The 17,087-nt window shown below is 38.1% G+C and overlaps 1 protein-coding gene, 1 long non-coding RNA gene and 1 pseudogene across 2 annotated transcripts; all 3 read right to left on the bottom strand.

Moving 5' to 3' along the window:
• Positions 1 to 163: 163 nt before the first annotated feature.
• LOC144563591 (uncharacterized) lies at positions 164 to 3,793 on the bottom strand (annotated as a pseudogene).
• A 535-nt stretch (positions 3,794 to 4,328) lies between these two features.
• LOC144562723 (uncharacterized) lies at positions 4,329 to 6,319 on the bottom strand. Its single transcript, XR_013514191.1, has 3 exons — positions 6,190 to 6,319; positions 5,448 to 5,529; positions 4,329 to 4,480 (listed from the first exon to the last, which is right to left on the bottom strand). It is a non-coding gene; the product is annotated as an uncharacterized LOC144562723 (long non-coding RNA).
• A 7,271-nt stretch (positions 6,320 to 13,590) lies between these two features.
• Positions 13,591 to 14,538, bottom strand: LOC144563127 (germin-like protein subfamily 2 member 1). The gene is made up of 2 exons (XM_078312523.1): positions 14,355 to 14,538; positions 13,591 to 14,241 (listed from the first exon to the last, which is right to left on the bottom strand). The coding sequence occupies exons 1-2, from the start codon at positions 14,488 to 14,490 to the stop codon at positions 13,697 to 13,699; spliced, it is 681 nt and encodes a 226-aa protein (XP_078168649.1). The 5' UTR covers positions 14,491 to 14,538; the 3' UTR covers positions 13,591 to 13,696.
• Positions 14,539 to 17,087: the final 2,549 nt, after the last annotated feature.

The raw sequence follows: 17,087 nt of genomic DNA, 5'->3' as shown, positions 1-17,087 counted from the left end.
TATATTACATTTTCCTCTTCATATATATACACATTTATATATATTTATACCAATTTCAATTTGACAATTCAGATTTTTAATTCAATTTAGAAATTTCAAAAATTTAAAATTTCACTATGTTACATTTCTCCCCCACTTAAGAACAAAGTTCAATCCTTTGAACTTAACCACGTACCTGAACCGTCGAATAGCTCAGGATATTGCTCGCGCATCTTCGATTCCAATTCCCATGTTGCCTCTTTTTCTGAATGCCATCCCCACTGCACCAACACCAACCCAATGGTTCGATTCCTCTTTTCCTGTCCAATGGCTGGAGTAATCCGGCTGTCCTTCGTCTATCAGCCTTCACCTGCTGACAGACTTGGCATTTCTCGACGTATTTCCTCACGTCATTCTTCATATTCGGCCACCAGAAATATCGCCTCAGATTCTGGTACATCTTCACTTCACCAGGATGAATGGTATATCCCGAATCATGCACTTCCGATAGAACTAAGGTCTTCAAGTCTGCATCTTCAGGAATACAGATACGGTTGCCAAACCGCAAGATCCCTTCATCATCTATCCGGAAAGGAGTCTCTCTGTCTGCTTTCGCATGATCCCGGAATTTCTGACATTTCGGATCCTCATGTTGCGCTACCCGAATACGATCATGTAGTTCGGGTCTCACCTCAATAGCAGCAGAAATGATCGACATAACTGCTGATGCACTCGTACTCGCTTCAGCTCCAAGCAAGCGAGTTGTTGTTGCCACAGCCAATTCACGTGAAGCGCCCACATGCAGATTCATCCTCCGCATCTCTTCTATCAAGTGTGACTCTCTTGTAACCAGCGATGCAAGGTTCACCTGGTTCTTTCTACTCAAAGCATCTGCCACTACATTGGCCTTACCTGCATGGTACTGAATGTCGAGGTCATAATCCTTCATCAGTTCTAGCCACCTCCTTTGCCTCAAATTCAGCTCCTTTTGAGTGAATATGTACTTCAAACTTTTGTGATCAGTGAAAATCTGGCACTTCGCACCGTACAAATAATGTCGCCAGATTTTTAAAGCAAAGATCACCGCCGCCAACTCCATATCATGCGTCGGATAATTCTGCTCATGTGGCCTCAACTGCCGAGACGCATAAGCAATCACGTGCCCATCCTGCATCAATACACATCCCAAACCAGATCGGGATGCATCTGTATATACCGTGTAGTCCTTCCCAACTACCGGCATCGCTAGAATCGGCGCTGACACTAACCGACTCTTCAGCTCCTCGAAACTCTTCTCCTGGGACTCACCCCATTCAAACTTAACTCCTTTATGCAGCAGCTCGGTGAGGGGTCGAGCTAATTGAGAGAACCCCATCACGAATCTTCGGTAATACCCGGCTAACCCGAGAAAGCTACGGATCTCGGTCACCGTGGTTGGTCTCTTCCACTCTGTCACAGCTCGAATCTTCTCGGGGTCAACTGCCAAACCCTCTCCTGAAACAATGTGGCCCAAAAACGCCACTTGGTTCATCCAGAACTCGCATTTTGAAAACTTCGCATACAGCTGGTGGTCTCGTAGCCTCTGTAGCACAACTCGGAGATAGGCCGCATGCTCCTCATACGATCGGGAATAGACCAGTATGTCATCAATAAATACCACCACTGTAGTATCCAATAGGTCTCTAAACACTCGTTGCATAAGATCCATGAAAGCCGCGGGTGCATTCGTCAGCCCAAATGGCATGACCAAGTACTCATAATGCCCGTACCGAGTACGAAAAGCTGTCTTCTCCACGTCACCCGGACATATACGCAGCTGATGGTAACCCGTCCTCAAATCAATCTTGGAGTAGACCGACGACCCTTGTAACTGATCAAAGAGATCGTCAATCCGAGGCAACGGGTACTTGTTCTTCACAGTCACTTTATTCAACTCTCGGTAGTCTATGCACAACCGTAGAGTCCCATCCTTCTTTTGCACGAATAACACTGGCGCGCCCCACGGGGACGTGCTTGGCCTTATCAACCCTTTCTCCATCATTTCCTCCAATTGTACCTTCAACTCCTTCAACTCAGCAGGAGCCATTCGATATGGGACTTTCGAGATCGGAGCTGTACCTGGCACCAAATCTATCTTGAACTCAATTTCACGTGCCGGAGGTAACCCGGGAATCTCCTCAGGAAATACATCTACAAATTTCGAAACAACCGGAATACTCGATATTTCGGAAACTTCTGTGACAGCACCCATGATCATCACCAGGTATGCTGTACATCCCGACTCCACTAAGTTCCTCGCCTCTATTGCCGAGATATACGGTACCACCTCCTTCACACCCCTACACCTAAGGGTACAACCAGAACCACCCGGCAATACAAATTTCACTGTATGACGCAAACAGTCTATGGTGGCTACGTGTCGGGTTAACCAATCTATACCCAACAACGCATCATACTCCGAGATATCCATCACTAACATGTCCGCTACAAAATCTCTCCCATCGATCCTTACTTTTAGGTTTCGGCAGGTCTTTGCTATTTTGGAAGTTGAACTGAGAGGGGTATGAACATCCAAAACTCTCCCACTCGACTCGGTTGGCCATCCACCCTTCTCAACGAGCGTACTAGACACGATCGAGTGGCTACAACCCGTATCGATCAACACATAAGCAAGATGCCCGGAGATAGAGATAATACCTGCCAACATATCATTCTGAGCAGATCCAGATGCCTGCTCATCTTTCTTATCTGGTAGCTCGATCGCATGTACGGCATGAGCACCAACTCGGCCTCCTGCACGGCCTTCTCTCGTCTGTGGTGGAGTGCCCCGGCCTCGTGGCTGAGGTGCGCCTCCACGTCCACGCCCCTGTGGACCCCAATAACCGCCACCGCTTCCAGTTGCACCCGAATGAAATCCTTTTGGGCACTCTCTAGCCCAATGGTCCATACCACCACATATCATACAGGCTCCTCTGAGGCGGCGACAGGCTGACTCGGTATGTGGTTTCTGACAAACGGCACACCAGGGTCCAGCAGCCCCCTGTGTGAACCCAGACGCCACCATCTGTCCAGTCGGGTGTCCCGACGATTGGGGTCGAGACCCGGACCCACTGGCTTGCCTCTTGTGATCAACCCTCGGCTTTACATTTCTGGTATGAGTCTGTTGCGCACTCCTCTTCATATACACCTCGGTCTGCTCAGCTTGCTTCATTAGGGCTGGAATCCCTGCAGCTGTGGAGTGATGTATGGCTAGAGCAACGGTCGGGTCCAACCCGTCAAGATACTGCCTCCTGTACCTAGCAGGATCCGCCTTCACATCTGGAGCATAACGAGATAAATCAAAGAATCTCCGGTTGTACTCCTCAACCGACCTCTCCCGCTGTCGCAAATTCAGGAACTGACTCCTCAGAGCCTCCTGATGCATAACACTCAGATACTGCTCCCCGAACATTTGCTCAAACCATGTCCAGGGAATCTCTTGCTCGGCACCCTCATACTCCACTTTTACACCCTCCCACCAGTGTCTGCCTGACTTCTCTAGCAACTGAACAGCCAATTCCACTTTGTGTGCGTCGGGTATCCGACATAAGGTGAACTTTGCCTTAACATTCACCATCCACTCTTCCGCCTCAGGGTATCCCCCTGACCCGTCAAAACGTGGGGGTGCTGAGCGCATGAAGGCATCATAGAGCTGCCTGAACTCCTCTCCCGGTGCCCCTCGAGCAACCGGTGCAGCTGGTCCTTGGGCCTGCTGCTCAGCTCTACGACCTCTCTCGTAGGCCGCAATAAGCATTTCATCTAGACCACGCTCCATTTATCTGAAAACTCAACACATTTCAGATTAAGTTTCACTACAATTCATACTACCGTCCCATTAATTTAACCCCACTCACGAGTCCTATCAGGTCTGGTTATGGTTCGGTCTGGTTAGGGTTTGCAAAACAAAACTAAACCTGTGCTCTGATACCAACTTAAAACTGTCACACCCCGAAACATGGGGTCGTGCAGTTTTCGCCGTGAATATATAGTCACCTATATACTCACAAGGCAAGTACGATATATAATTTCCAAACAAGACTTTCATTTCGCCAAAATTTACCATTTAAATACAAATAGTGCAATATGTTTATAATACCATAATCTCAAAATAAACCATTATATGAACAATAATATTTACACCTCCTACATACACATCCTACATATTATTACAATAACATTTAACAATATTTCATAAGGCTTACAAAGCAACAAATATCACCCCATTTCCAATACCGTTATAAAGACATTTAAAGCATAAAATCAACATTAACACAAATTATACATTTAAATTTTAATTAGGGTTACAATCATACGAAATGGTCCGAGAAAAGGGTCATACAACAAAAACACCATACAATAGTTAATCGGACACCAAAAGGGACACATTGAGATGGCATACCCTATCTTTAATTGGCTTACACCTCAATTGTCGAGCACTCGAATCCCTTCTATTCGCGCCTACCTGAAACACATGCAATAAAATAAAATTCCCCAAGGGGGATGGGGGGTGAGAAAACTTGTCATCCGTTTTCTCAGTGCGGAATTTAGTCAGGGCTACTGGATTTGTAAGAAATCCATTACCAGAACTAAATAAACCGCAAATGAGTGTCAATTCGGTAATTCATTAAAAGATAAATGCATATGCAACAATAATAGGAACAAATGAAATCCAACACATATTTCCTTCAAATAAAATCGAAGAATTCATAGGATTGTTTGGCATAACCAATGAAATTATCAAGTCCGGTTATAAGTAATGGATATCAACTATCCATCTCGTTTGGCTTAACATTTCTATATTCTGGTTTATATTCAAACATTCACATCAAGTTTAACAAATTCCAATGAGGGTTGCATCTCTCATGATCATGCAACGGAGTGTCACTCTTTCTAAAAGAGAGACCAATAACAATCAACTATCCACAGTCTCGATATTCCTACAATCACAAATATAGTGCTCTCCAATAACAAATATAGTGCTCTTCCATAACAAATATAGTACACAATAAGGGTCATTCACCGTATGCACATATGGGTCCTGAAAACAAAGTTTAGTCGCGAGCTAGACTTTGTACCCTTCCAATATGATTCCTCATCCACACATAACAAATATAGTTCCATTCAATCCAATCCAATACTGTGGTTCCATTCAGCTATCAAACGATAGAACAACAAGCGATAAAACCATACCAACATGCCAGATCAATACAAACATATCAATTCAATTGTACTATTTCCATTTACTTATGCAATGCGGCAAATAATGCTAACAAATAGAGATCCAACATGAGGTCATGCACAATAAGTCAGTTTGCAATTCAACAGGTGTATATATATATATATATAAGCACACACATATATATATATACAAGTACCGTTATTTAATTCTAAGTAATAGAATTCAAAACAGATCCCGTGAACCCCCGCACCTGATTATGAAAAGCGTATCGCGCTCCTATGGTTCGGACGTCTCGAACGGTCCTGCAAGATCTTGCTCAACCGAGCCTACACCTATACCAATATACATACTTAACTTAGTTTTTGTTCGACGATTAATATGATTACTTGAGTAATATTATTGTCTTTACACTTTACTTAATTTAAACCCTTAAAAATTCGTACCCAAATTAAATGAAAAACAGAATTTTGGGACAGCATCCCCAATTTCTGACCATTGGTTACAAAAGCTACTAGAACCTTGTTATAGGAAACTCCAAACGACTTGAAACTGGAACCATTAGAAACTAGACTCCAAGACGCATCAAATAGACTCTTCATTTGTCCAAAATGATTTTGAATTGCCCTTTTAATTTAACTCATTACTCAGCCCTAAAATCTGCCCACTGTGCAGTCCCGAATTTCATAACAATCAAGTTTATTTATCAACCCTTAAACCTTGAAATATACCATAAATTAGTATAGACACTGGTACGGAACGATACCGGTGCTAAGAGATATAAATTTAATCATCAAATCTTTCCAACTCTAATCAATTTTGGGAAGAATCCGCAAGTCGGGTTTTTGTTGCAATTGAAACGGAAAATCAACAATTTAACACTCAAGAAACAACAAAGACATGAATTACTCAAGTTTGGTTCAATTCTTTCGAGTTTCACCGAAACCCTAGAAATCAAGGGGAGCAAATATAGAGAGAAGAAGAAGAGGGATTACCAAATAAAGTAGATAGAAACGCGAGATTTGGGCTCCTCTTCGATTTTCTCAATTTTCGAGCAATTTCGCGGGAAATGGAACTCTCTCTCTCACTCTCTATCTCTCTCGTTCTCTTCTGTTGGGGGGCGGCTCAAAGAAAGAAAGGAAGGGAGGGGACGTGAAATGAGAAGGAAGAAGGAGGAGAAGAAAAGGTTGGGCCCCCTTTGTCATTTAATGGAACAATTGCACATAAACCCCTCCAATATTTCAATATTCAACAAATGGGTGAAATCAAATATATTACATTTTCCTCTTCATATATATACACATTTATACATATTTATACCAATTTCAATTTGACAATTCAGATTTTTAATTCAATTTAGAAATTTCAAAAATTTAAAATTTCACTATGTTACAATAGGATATTAGGGTTGCAACTAACAACATCTCTTGCCATATGGAGACACTACTTGAGTGCTACAAAGTCCTTCAATTGGAGTGTTGTATTAGGGTTACAACTGCTCTCTTTTGTTACCATCTATAGACTCTAATAGAGTGCCACAAAGAACTTTAATTGGAGTGTTATATTTGGGTTGCAACTACCTTCTTCTCAACCAATATAAAGATACTACAAGACTGATTCAAGCACCTTCAATAAGAATGTTGTATTAGGTTGACACATTGAGACACTACTTGAGTGCTACAAAGACCTTCTATTGGAGTGTTGTCTTAGGACTGCAATTACCCTCTTACCTTGCCATATGGAGACACTACAAAGGTGACGCAAACACCTTCAATTGGAGTGTTATATTCAGATTCAACTATCCTCTTTTGTTGCCATATGGAGGCATTAATAGAGTGCTACAAAGATCTTCAATTGGAGTGTTGTATTTGGGTAGCAACTACCCTCTTCTCAAGGCATATAAAGACACTCAAGTGTGATGCAAACACCTTCAATTGGAGTGTTGTATTAGGGTTGCAACTATTATCTTCCCTTGCCATATGGAGACACTACTTGAGTGTTACAAAGAACTTCTATTGGAGTGTTGTATTAGGGTTACAACTACCCCTCTTTTGTTGCCATACGGAAACACTAATTGAGTACTACAAATACCTTCAATTGGAGTGTTGTATTTTGGGTTGAAAATAGCCTATTCTCAAGCCATATAAAGACACTACAAGAGTGACGCAAACACCTTCGATAGGAGTGTTGTATTAGGGTTGCAACTACCAACATCTCTTGCCATATTGAAGCACTATTGAGTGCTAAAAAGACCTTTAATTGGAGTGTTGTATTAGGGTTACAACCAGTGTTGTAAAATGCGGTCCTATGCGGCGCATATGCATTTGCGGTCCTAAACCGCATAAAATCCGACTATGCGGGTTAATATGCGGATTCAGTCTTAGTATTAACCAAAACTAAATCCAAAACATTTAAAATATTTTATTTATTCATAAAAAAAATTTAGATTCGATCCAAACAAAGGATCCGCAACCCAACTTCAACAACTCATCCGGATTTGTCCGGTCAAGTAAGTTTTCCTTTAATCTCCAGCTTCTTTTATAGACTCCCAGATGGTTCATTCTATTTAGTTATTTGATGTGGGACTAAAGGAAAACAGTGAAATCCGGATTCAATGCATAGATTGACGCGAAGTTCATATATTATATTATTAAATCCACTCATGAGTCACGCCGACAGCTTGCATTCAATTCAAGTAATAAAATGCAATCTAAATGGGCCAAATGGGCTATGTATATGTGCACATAGTTTTTTGATCCAAGCTGGACTGTTATAATTTTAGTTTCAATTTAAGAAATGGATTGTTATATAATTTTAGTTTTAATTTTTACCATGATCCAAGCTGGGCTGTATAATTTTTTGTAACTAAAATTATAAATTATATGAATAGACTGTTATATAAATTGCAAATATTACTAAAATCCGCATATATAAGTCCGCATAAAAATCCGCATATGCGGCCGCATACCGCATATGCAGTATACAGTAGCTTTCCGCATACCGCATCAAAACCGCATTTTACAACACTGGTTACAACTACCTTCTTTTGTTGCCATCTCGAGACACTAATAGAGTATTATAAAGACATTCTATTGGTGTGTTGTATTTGGATTTCAACTAAGCTCTTCTCAAGTCAAATAAAGACACTACAAGTGTGACGCAAACACCTTCAATGAGAGTGTTGTATTAGAGCTGCAACTACTCGCTTCTCTTGCCATATTGAGACACTACTTGAGTGTTATAAAGACCTTCAATTGGAGTGTTGAATTAGGATTACAACTACCCCTCTTTCGTTGCCATATGACGACACAAATAGTGTGCTACAAATACCTTCGAATGAAGTGTTATATTTAGGTTGCAAATACCATGTTTTCAAGCCTTATAAAGACACTACAAGAGTGACATAAACACATTCAATACGGGTGTTGTATTAGGGTTGCAACTACCCACATCTCTTACCATATGGAGACACTACTTGAGTGCTACAAAGACCTTCAATTTGAGTGTTGTTTTAGGATTACAACTACCCTCTTTTGTTACCATTTGGAGACTCTAATAGAGTGCCACAAAGAACTTCATTTGAATTGTTTTATTTGGGTTGCAACTACTATCTTCTCAAGCCATATAAATACACTACAAGTGTGACGCAAACACCTTCAATATGAGTGCTGTATTAGGGTTGCAACTACCAACATCTCTTGCCATATGGAGATACTACTTGAGTGCTACAAAGACCTTCAATTTGAGTGTTGTTTTAGGATTACAACTACCCTCTTTTGTTACCATTTGGAGACTCTAATAGAGTGCCACAAAGAACTTCATTTGGATTGTTTTATTTGGGTTGCAACTACTATCTTCTCAAGCCATATAAATACACTACAAGTGTGACGCAAACACCTTCAATAGGAGTGCTGTATTAGGGTTGCAACTACCAACATCTCTTGCCATATGGAGACACTAATAGAGTGCTACAAAGACCTTCAATTGGAGTGTTGTATTAGGGTTACAAGAACCCTCTGTTGTTACCATCTGGAGACTCTAATAGTGTGCCACAAGGAACTTCAATTGGATTGTTGTATTTGGGTTGCAACTACCCTCTTCTCAAGTCATATAAAGACACTACAAGAGTGACACAAACACCTTCAATATGAGTGTTTTATTAGGGTTGCAACTACCAACATCTCTTGCCATATGGAAACACTATTTGAGTACTACAAATACCTTCAATTGGAGTATTATATTAGGGTTGCAACTATCCACTTCTTTTGCCATATGGAGACACTACTTGAGTGTTACAAAGACCTTCAATTGGAGTATTGTATTAGAGTTACAACTACGCTCTTTTGTTGCCATCTTGAGACACTAATAGAGTGTTACAAAGACCTTAAATTGGTGTGTTGTATTTGGATTTCAACTACCCTCTTCTCATGCCATATAAAGGCACTACAAGTGTGACGCAAACACCTTCAATAAGAGTGTTGTATTAGGGTTGCAACTACTCGCTTCTCTTGCCATATTGAGACACTACTTGAGTGCTATAAAGACCTTTAATTGTAGTGTTGTATTAGGGTTACAACTACCCTCTTTCGTTGCCATATGGAGACACAAATAGTGTCTACAAATACCTTCAATTGGAGTGTTATATTTGGGTTGGAAATACCATGTTCTCAAGCCATATAAAGAAACTACAAGTGTGACGTAAACACATTTAATAAGAGTGTTGTATTAGGATTGCAACTACCAATATCTCTTGCCATATGGAGACACTACTTGAGTGCTACAAAGTCCTTCAATTGGAGTGTCGTATTAGGGTTACCCTCTTCTCAAGCCATATAAAGATATTACAAGAGTGATGCAAACACCTTTAATAAGAGTGTTGTATTAGGGTTGCAACTACTCACTTCTCTTGCCATATGACACTACTTGAGTGCTACAAAGACCTTCAATTGGATTGTTGTATTTGAGTTGCAACTACCCTCTTCTCAAGCCATATAAAGACACTACAAGAATGACACAAACACCTTCAATAGGTGTGATGTATTAGGATTGCAACTACCAACATCTCCTGCCATATGGATCAACAATTTTACAAAATTGTTGATCCAACGGTGGCTGCTGATTTTACTGTTTTGTTAAGCCACCGTTGGATCAACAATTTTGTAAAATACTTAATAAATAGTAAAAAAAATTCAGAAAAATGTAAAATTTGGTCTCCAAGCTCATATTAATATGGAGAACAAGATGAACGGTTGGGATCGGTCATTTGAATTTTGAATTTTAGATTTATGGTCCAATGCACAAACTCATGCATTGCAATGCACCATAGCTCATCTCTCTCTCTCTCTCTCTCTCTCTCTATATATATATATATAGAGTTAGGCTGGGGTGCTATGGATAGCATAGTGGCCTCTATGCTACGGCTCAATATTCGAGTTTTCAAAATCCAAACGGTCGATCCGAACCGTTCATCTTATTCTCCATATTAATATCTACTTGGAGACCAAATTTTATAATTTTCTGAATTTTTTTACTATTTATTAAGCCACTTTGAAAATCGCTAATCCAACGGTTTTACTGTTTTGTGCAGCCACCGTTGGATCAACAATTTTGTAAAATACTTAATAAATAGTAAAAAAATTCAGAAAAATGTAAAATTTGGTCTCCAAGCAGATATTAATATGGAGAATAAGATGAACGGTTCGGATCGACCGTTTGGATTTTGAAAACTCAAATATTGAGCCGTAGCATAGAGGCCACTATGCTATCCATAGCACCCCAGCCTAACTATATATATATATATATATATATATAGAGTACGGCTAACGCGCTTCCTCTAGCATATGGGCCGAAATGCTTCTGGTGAAAAGTTGAAATTTCAAAATCCAAAAAGTCGATCTGAACCGTTCATCTTCTTCTCCATATTAATATTTGCTTGGAGACCAAATTTTACATTTTTCTGAAATTTTTTACTATTTATTAAGCCATTTTGAAAATCACTGATCCAACGGTGGCTTACCAAACAGTAAAAATCAGAAGCTACCGTTGGATCAGCGATTTTCAAAATAGCTTAATAAATAGTAAAAAATTTCAGAAAAATGTAAAATTTGGTCTCCAAGCAGATATTAATATGGAGAAGAAGATGAACGGTTCAGATCGACTTTTTGGATTTTGAAATTTCAACTTTTCACCAGAAGCATTTCGGCCCATATGCTAGAGGAAGCGCGTTAGCCGTACTCTATATATATATATATATATATTTATATATATCTATTTCTATCTTCCTTTCTTAAATTTTATTGCAGAATATGATATCCTCAGTAATCAATGCACGTTGTTAAACAATTTCATAGAGACACTAGTGGAAAATATGGAATCAGGATCGGTTATATACGCATATCAGTATCGGAATACAACCGATCCTGATGAAGGCGATACTGATACTACAATAATCTGGATCGGTTTTTTTATAAAAAACCGATCCTGATACTATTTTTTTATTTCAAAGTTGGTTCTGCAAAAAAAAAAAAAAAAAAGTATCAGGATCGGTTGTTAATAAACAACCGATCCTGATACTATTTTTTTTTTTTGTTGGTTCTGCAAAATTGCAATATTATTCTTTTAGGATTTATGGTACCCAAAGAATTGAAACCGGATTGATTTGATAAAACAGAATACCATCTCATGTAATTTCAATCCAAAACTAAACTAGCCGAATTGATTTAAATGAAACCGAATTGATTTGATAATTTGAAATTACTTAAACTAGCAAAACTAATCTAGCAAATTTACCTAAACTGAGAGGCGAGCAGACTGAGAGGAGAGGGCCGAGAACCAAGCACCAAGCACCGAGCACCGAGCACCGAGCACCGAGCACCGAGCGAGTGGATTTATTGCGCCGAGCACACTTGCGTTGAGCACCAAGCACTCTTTTTATTGAGCCGATCGGACTGAGAGGAGACGGCAAGATGGAGGGAGAGGAGGAGACTTGCGGCTAGAGGAGACAAGGAGTTGAGAGAGTTGTAATTTTGAATAATGGAGAGACGCAAGGAGAGAAGGGATGAGCGCGGAAAAATAAAAACCTAAAATGGACTATCTGGATCGGTTTTTTGAAACAACCGATCCTGATACTATTTTTTTTTTTTCAAAGTTGGTTCTGCAAAAAAAAAAAAAAAAAAAAGGGTATCAGGAACGGTTGTTTATAAACAACCGATCCTGATATTTTTTTTTTTTCAAAGATGGTTCTGCAAAAAAAAAAAAAAAAAATAATAGTATCAGGAACGGTTGTTTATAAACAACCGTTCCTGATACCTTTTTTTTTTTTTCAAAGCTGGTTCTGCAAAAAAAAGGTATCAGGAACGGTTGTTTATAAACAACCGATCCTGATACTATTATTATTATTTTTTTTTTTTGCAGAACCATCTTTGAAAAAAAAAAATATCAGGATCGGTTCTTATATAGGAACCGATCTAGATAGTATCTGGATCGGTTCTAAGCTAAGAACCGATCCTAATTATCAAGTATTAGGATCGGTTCTTAGCTTAGAACCGATCCAGATACTATCTGGATCGGTTCTTAACTAGGAACCGATCCAATTAGTTCATGTGCTGTGTTTTCATTAGCTTTTAGTATCGGTTTTATTGATAAAACCGATCCAGATAGGTATTAGTATCGGTTAGTTCATACAGCCGATCCAAATAGGCCGATCCTGATTTCAGTTTTTCCACTAGTGAGATAATCCTCAAATCTATATCAGTATATCTTTTTCCGATTTAGAATACTAATTATCTAAGAATTCATATCTGCATTGCGAATTGGATACGAAACCATTCCGTACTTGAAAGAAAAAAAGTTATTTGATTTTAAAAAAGAAAAGATCGAAGTAATTTATTATTAACATTTGGTACATTTTGTTTATTAACAATTGAGATGTAACTCATATTAGTTGAATAATAAATCCCATCTGGTACAATTAATTCAGGTATCAATATTATATATATGTGAAAAATGCAAATTCAAAATTTAACTCCAGCTGGAGTTTATAAAAAATAGTAGAACTCGAGTTCTTTTCTTTCATAAAAGACCAAATGGGTATATACTCGAGGAAATCTGACAATAACAAAAAATTTCCATCAGATCTTCAACATTGATTATAACCCAATACTGATTCTTGAATCTAGATGGCTTATATATCCAAACATTTTTTTTTTTTTTTTTTTTAATAACAATACTCTAGATGGATATACACATAAAAATTAAACATATTTATTATAATTACTAAACTCTTTATTGGCATACGTATTAATAAAAAAAATTCTTTAAATTTAACAAATAAAATAGAAACAGATGTTAATTATATTGTGATATTTATTATCATTCTTAACATCCTTTTTAATTTAATCCACAAGCCATCAAATGAAAGCAATCAACAAGCAAATGCTAGCTGGTACATAGCTAGCTGAAACTTACAATGAAAATATGTAAAAATAAGTGGTTAAACTAGTCTTATGTCTTAGGAGCGAGCTTGGTCTTGATCTCCTTGACCTCTTTGTTATCGATTTGAAAGGCCTTGGCAAGGATGTCGTCAGCAACCGGAGGAGTGGAGGCGAAGAGTGTGTTGGCAATGGACTGTGTGCCCTGCAGCTGGCTGTTGAAGGCTGCAATCACGGAAGCTGGCACGTATCCGGCATTCTTCTGGAAATGGACGAGACCTCGTGGGAACACAAAGACTTCCCCCTTGTTGATGGTCTTCGAGATAAGCACGTTGGCTGTGGTGATGAAGCCAACATCCAGGGTACCCTCCATCACAAACACAATCTCTGTGGCGCGGGGATGTGTGTGTGGTGGGTTGATGCCCCCCACTGCGTAGTCAATGCGGGCCATCGACACGCCCAATGTGTTAAGCCCTGGGATTATCATCACGTTTGCCGCCGTCACAAGTGACCCCATCAGGTTGTTCGTGTTGCCGGCATTTGCCAATCCCATGGAGAAGAAGTCGTTGGCTGTCACATTGTTGTTGTTCTTGCATACGAAACCATTCACCCTAGTGGCTGCAATTAGATATTCATGTGTGAATATTTAGGTATTACAAACACTTGATTGATTAGTTGAATAAGTTCATTAACATTTATACAGATATATGCATTTGATCAATGGCGCTTACCAGCAGTGAGGTCAGCTACACAGATGTCTTGAAGCATGTCGGGGTCGGCTCGAACAATCGAAGGAAAAGCAACAAAAACCAACACTGTAATGGTGGCAACCTGCAGCTGGTGGAAACAAGAGATCATCTTGGCCATGGTTCTAATTAACTTTCTCGATCTCTTTGTAATTGGAAGTAAGTTATGATTCAATTGATGGATGGAGCTATGCTTTATAAAACTGAGGCCTGAGGGATGAGAGTCACGGCATATATGGAAGAACGTTGACATATCCATATAACCAACTAACCAAGTAATATTATAATAAAGATTAATTTTAAGCAAGATCGATGTACTTCTTAATTAGTTCTTACTGTTATAAGAAATTAATGTTATAATTGGAGTAATATATATATATGCAAAGTCGACGGACCTAAGGGACCTTCATTTTAGTTAAGAAATTAATGTTATAATTGAAATAAATAAAAGCATAGAATCATATAAAAGCAATTGACAGGAAAAGTGTGCACAGTTCATTTTGAGAAAAAAAATGCTCATAACATTTTTATTATGATGAAAAAAATTCTGCTTATGAACTACAAAGATGCATAGGAAAGTTATATTTATTTTGTCATAAATTTTAATTACGAAACCATAATCACATTTATTAAAAAAATTTAAGAGGAATCCAGTACACAAATTTTCTTAAATTAATCATAAAATTATCATTTTAAAAAAAAAATAAAAGGCAAAAGGTTGCCCATTTCATTGCTGAAATATGTTAAATACAAGGACCAATTTGGTTATCTAGTAGGCTGGAGTTCATCCTTACTCATTACATACCAAAAAGCTAATTAAAAGACATATGTTAAATTTGCTAAAATTAAGCGACAAAGTATTGGGCTAAAAGTATAACTATTTGGCAAAATTGTGTAGACATCTCCATCTTTCACTATGGTATCACATTAGCATCTCCTTCCTGTTCAGGGGCCTCTACACCTGGTTGAAAAGCCACCATCTCCATCAGCATATATTGATTCAGGAGGATTGCATCTTCTATGACTGGAAGCCAATCTCCAATTGCATCTTTGATTTTCTTATTCATGTTTTTTGTCCAATAACAACAAAAGGATTTAATTAGTAAAATCAAATTTCTAGCACATTTGATAACACAGGCAATAAAGCAAACCTAATTTCTGTGTTTCCACAAACTCCAACTAACAGCTGTAAGGATAATTAAGAAACCCGTTCTATCTATAACATTAAGAGAGCATGCAAATTCAAGTATATTATCCCAAGTTATTCATAATTGCATTATAAATTGATCTTTGCCTAACCAAAATCAGACTTGCTGTACTAATGTACAATTTATAAAGAGATGATAAATAGATTCATAATGTAAACAAAATTGACATTTGAGATCTCCAACCCAATCTTTAATGGCTAGATTGTCTTTGGTTAAAATAGTATTATGAGAAACTAACCACTAATCATAAAATTATTGCACATGAAAATTCAACAAAGAAATGCATAATAAAAAACTTATATATAGAATATGAGTACAAATAATTATAAAGAGGATTTTTTTTCAGTGAAATAAACGCGGTCAAGAAAATATTTGAAAGAGAAAGTAAAACAATATATTTCCGAGCTGTAGGTTACGCTCTCTCTTTCATTCTCTGTTTTGCGAGCGACAGCATTATCTGCGTGCTGGAAGGATAACGCATTGAATAGGATATCCTTTCCATCATATTATACATGTGGTCTGACTAATTCATCGAAATTCTACCTTCCCTAGTTAGTTGGGGAAGAAATAATATTCGCATTACTACTACAATGACCAAACCACCACGGTACATATGTTAAGCGTTGACATATAGGTACATATAAACAAGCAATAAAACAAGAGATAAAGATTGATTAATTTGTTTAATTGATTGGTTGATTGTAGTGCATGAATCATGGTGTTGCTCCAATGTTGACTTTCCCTTGGGGTAGCGCAAGGGACAATCATAATTAATTAAGTAGCTCAACTGAATTATACTTTAAAAAATTGATTATGAAGAACGAGGTGTGTTTTGAAGAACGAGCCTTGATAATGCACAGTGGGCTGTAAAGAGGATTACACAAGAAAAGACAAAGCACATTGGGCCCCAGAAGAGAAGAGAGCCTACGAGAATGTATGAAGATGTAACTTGATTAATTTAATTGGGAGAATTTCATATATACCATTCAAAAACTGTAAAATTACGTATTTATCATCCAAATTTCTATAATTACATATTTACCATCTAAAAATCTAATAACTCACATATTTACTCAATTAATCAAAAAATAGATTAATTAAGTTTAAGATTATATAAAATATAATTAACAAGTTATTTACTTGCTTCTTCTCTGCCCCTTCCTCTTTCGCGCACAGATTTCTCTTCCATCTTTTTTTGACGTAACTTTTCATTTTCGCTTAAACTCTCTCCTCATCTCGTCTCTCCTGCTTAAACTCAGAGAGAAGGGGCAGCAGTCTCGGATTTTGGGATTCCAACTCTAGCTTGATCGTCTAAAAACAAGGTAACTGCTCCAACTTTCCAACAAAATAACTCATACTGAATTCGACGTTGATATCGCACCCGTTATCAAAGTAGTAAATGAGTTTGAGAATCTGTGTTTTATTACTAACTCAGTTTGAAATATCTATTTTTAATCTTTTATATTAGTTATAAAAGAGAATGGTTCTAAGAAATGAAAGAGAGGGTGCT

Source organism: Carex rostrata, chromosome 12 (assembly GCF_964058835.1).
Source record: "Carex rostrata chromosome 12, lpCarRost1.2, whole genome shotgun sequence".
In the NCBI taxonomy this organism is placed as follows: domain Eukaryota; kingdom Viridiplantae; phylum Streptophyta; class Magnoliopsida; order Poales; family Cyperaceae; genus Carex; species Carex rostrata.
The sequence above is the reverse complement of the archived record's forward strand: the minus strand, read 5'-3'. Positions and strand labels throughout refer to the sequence as shown.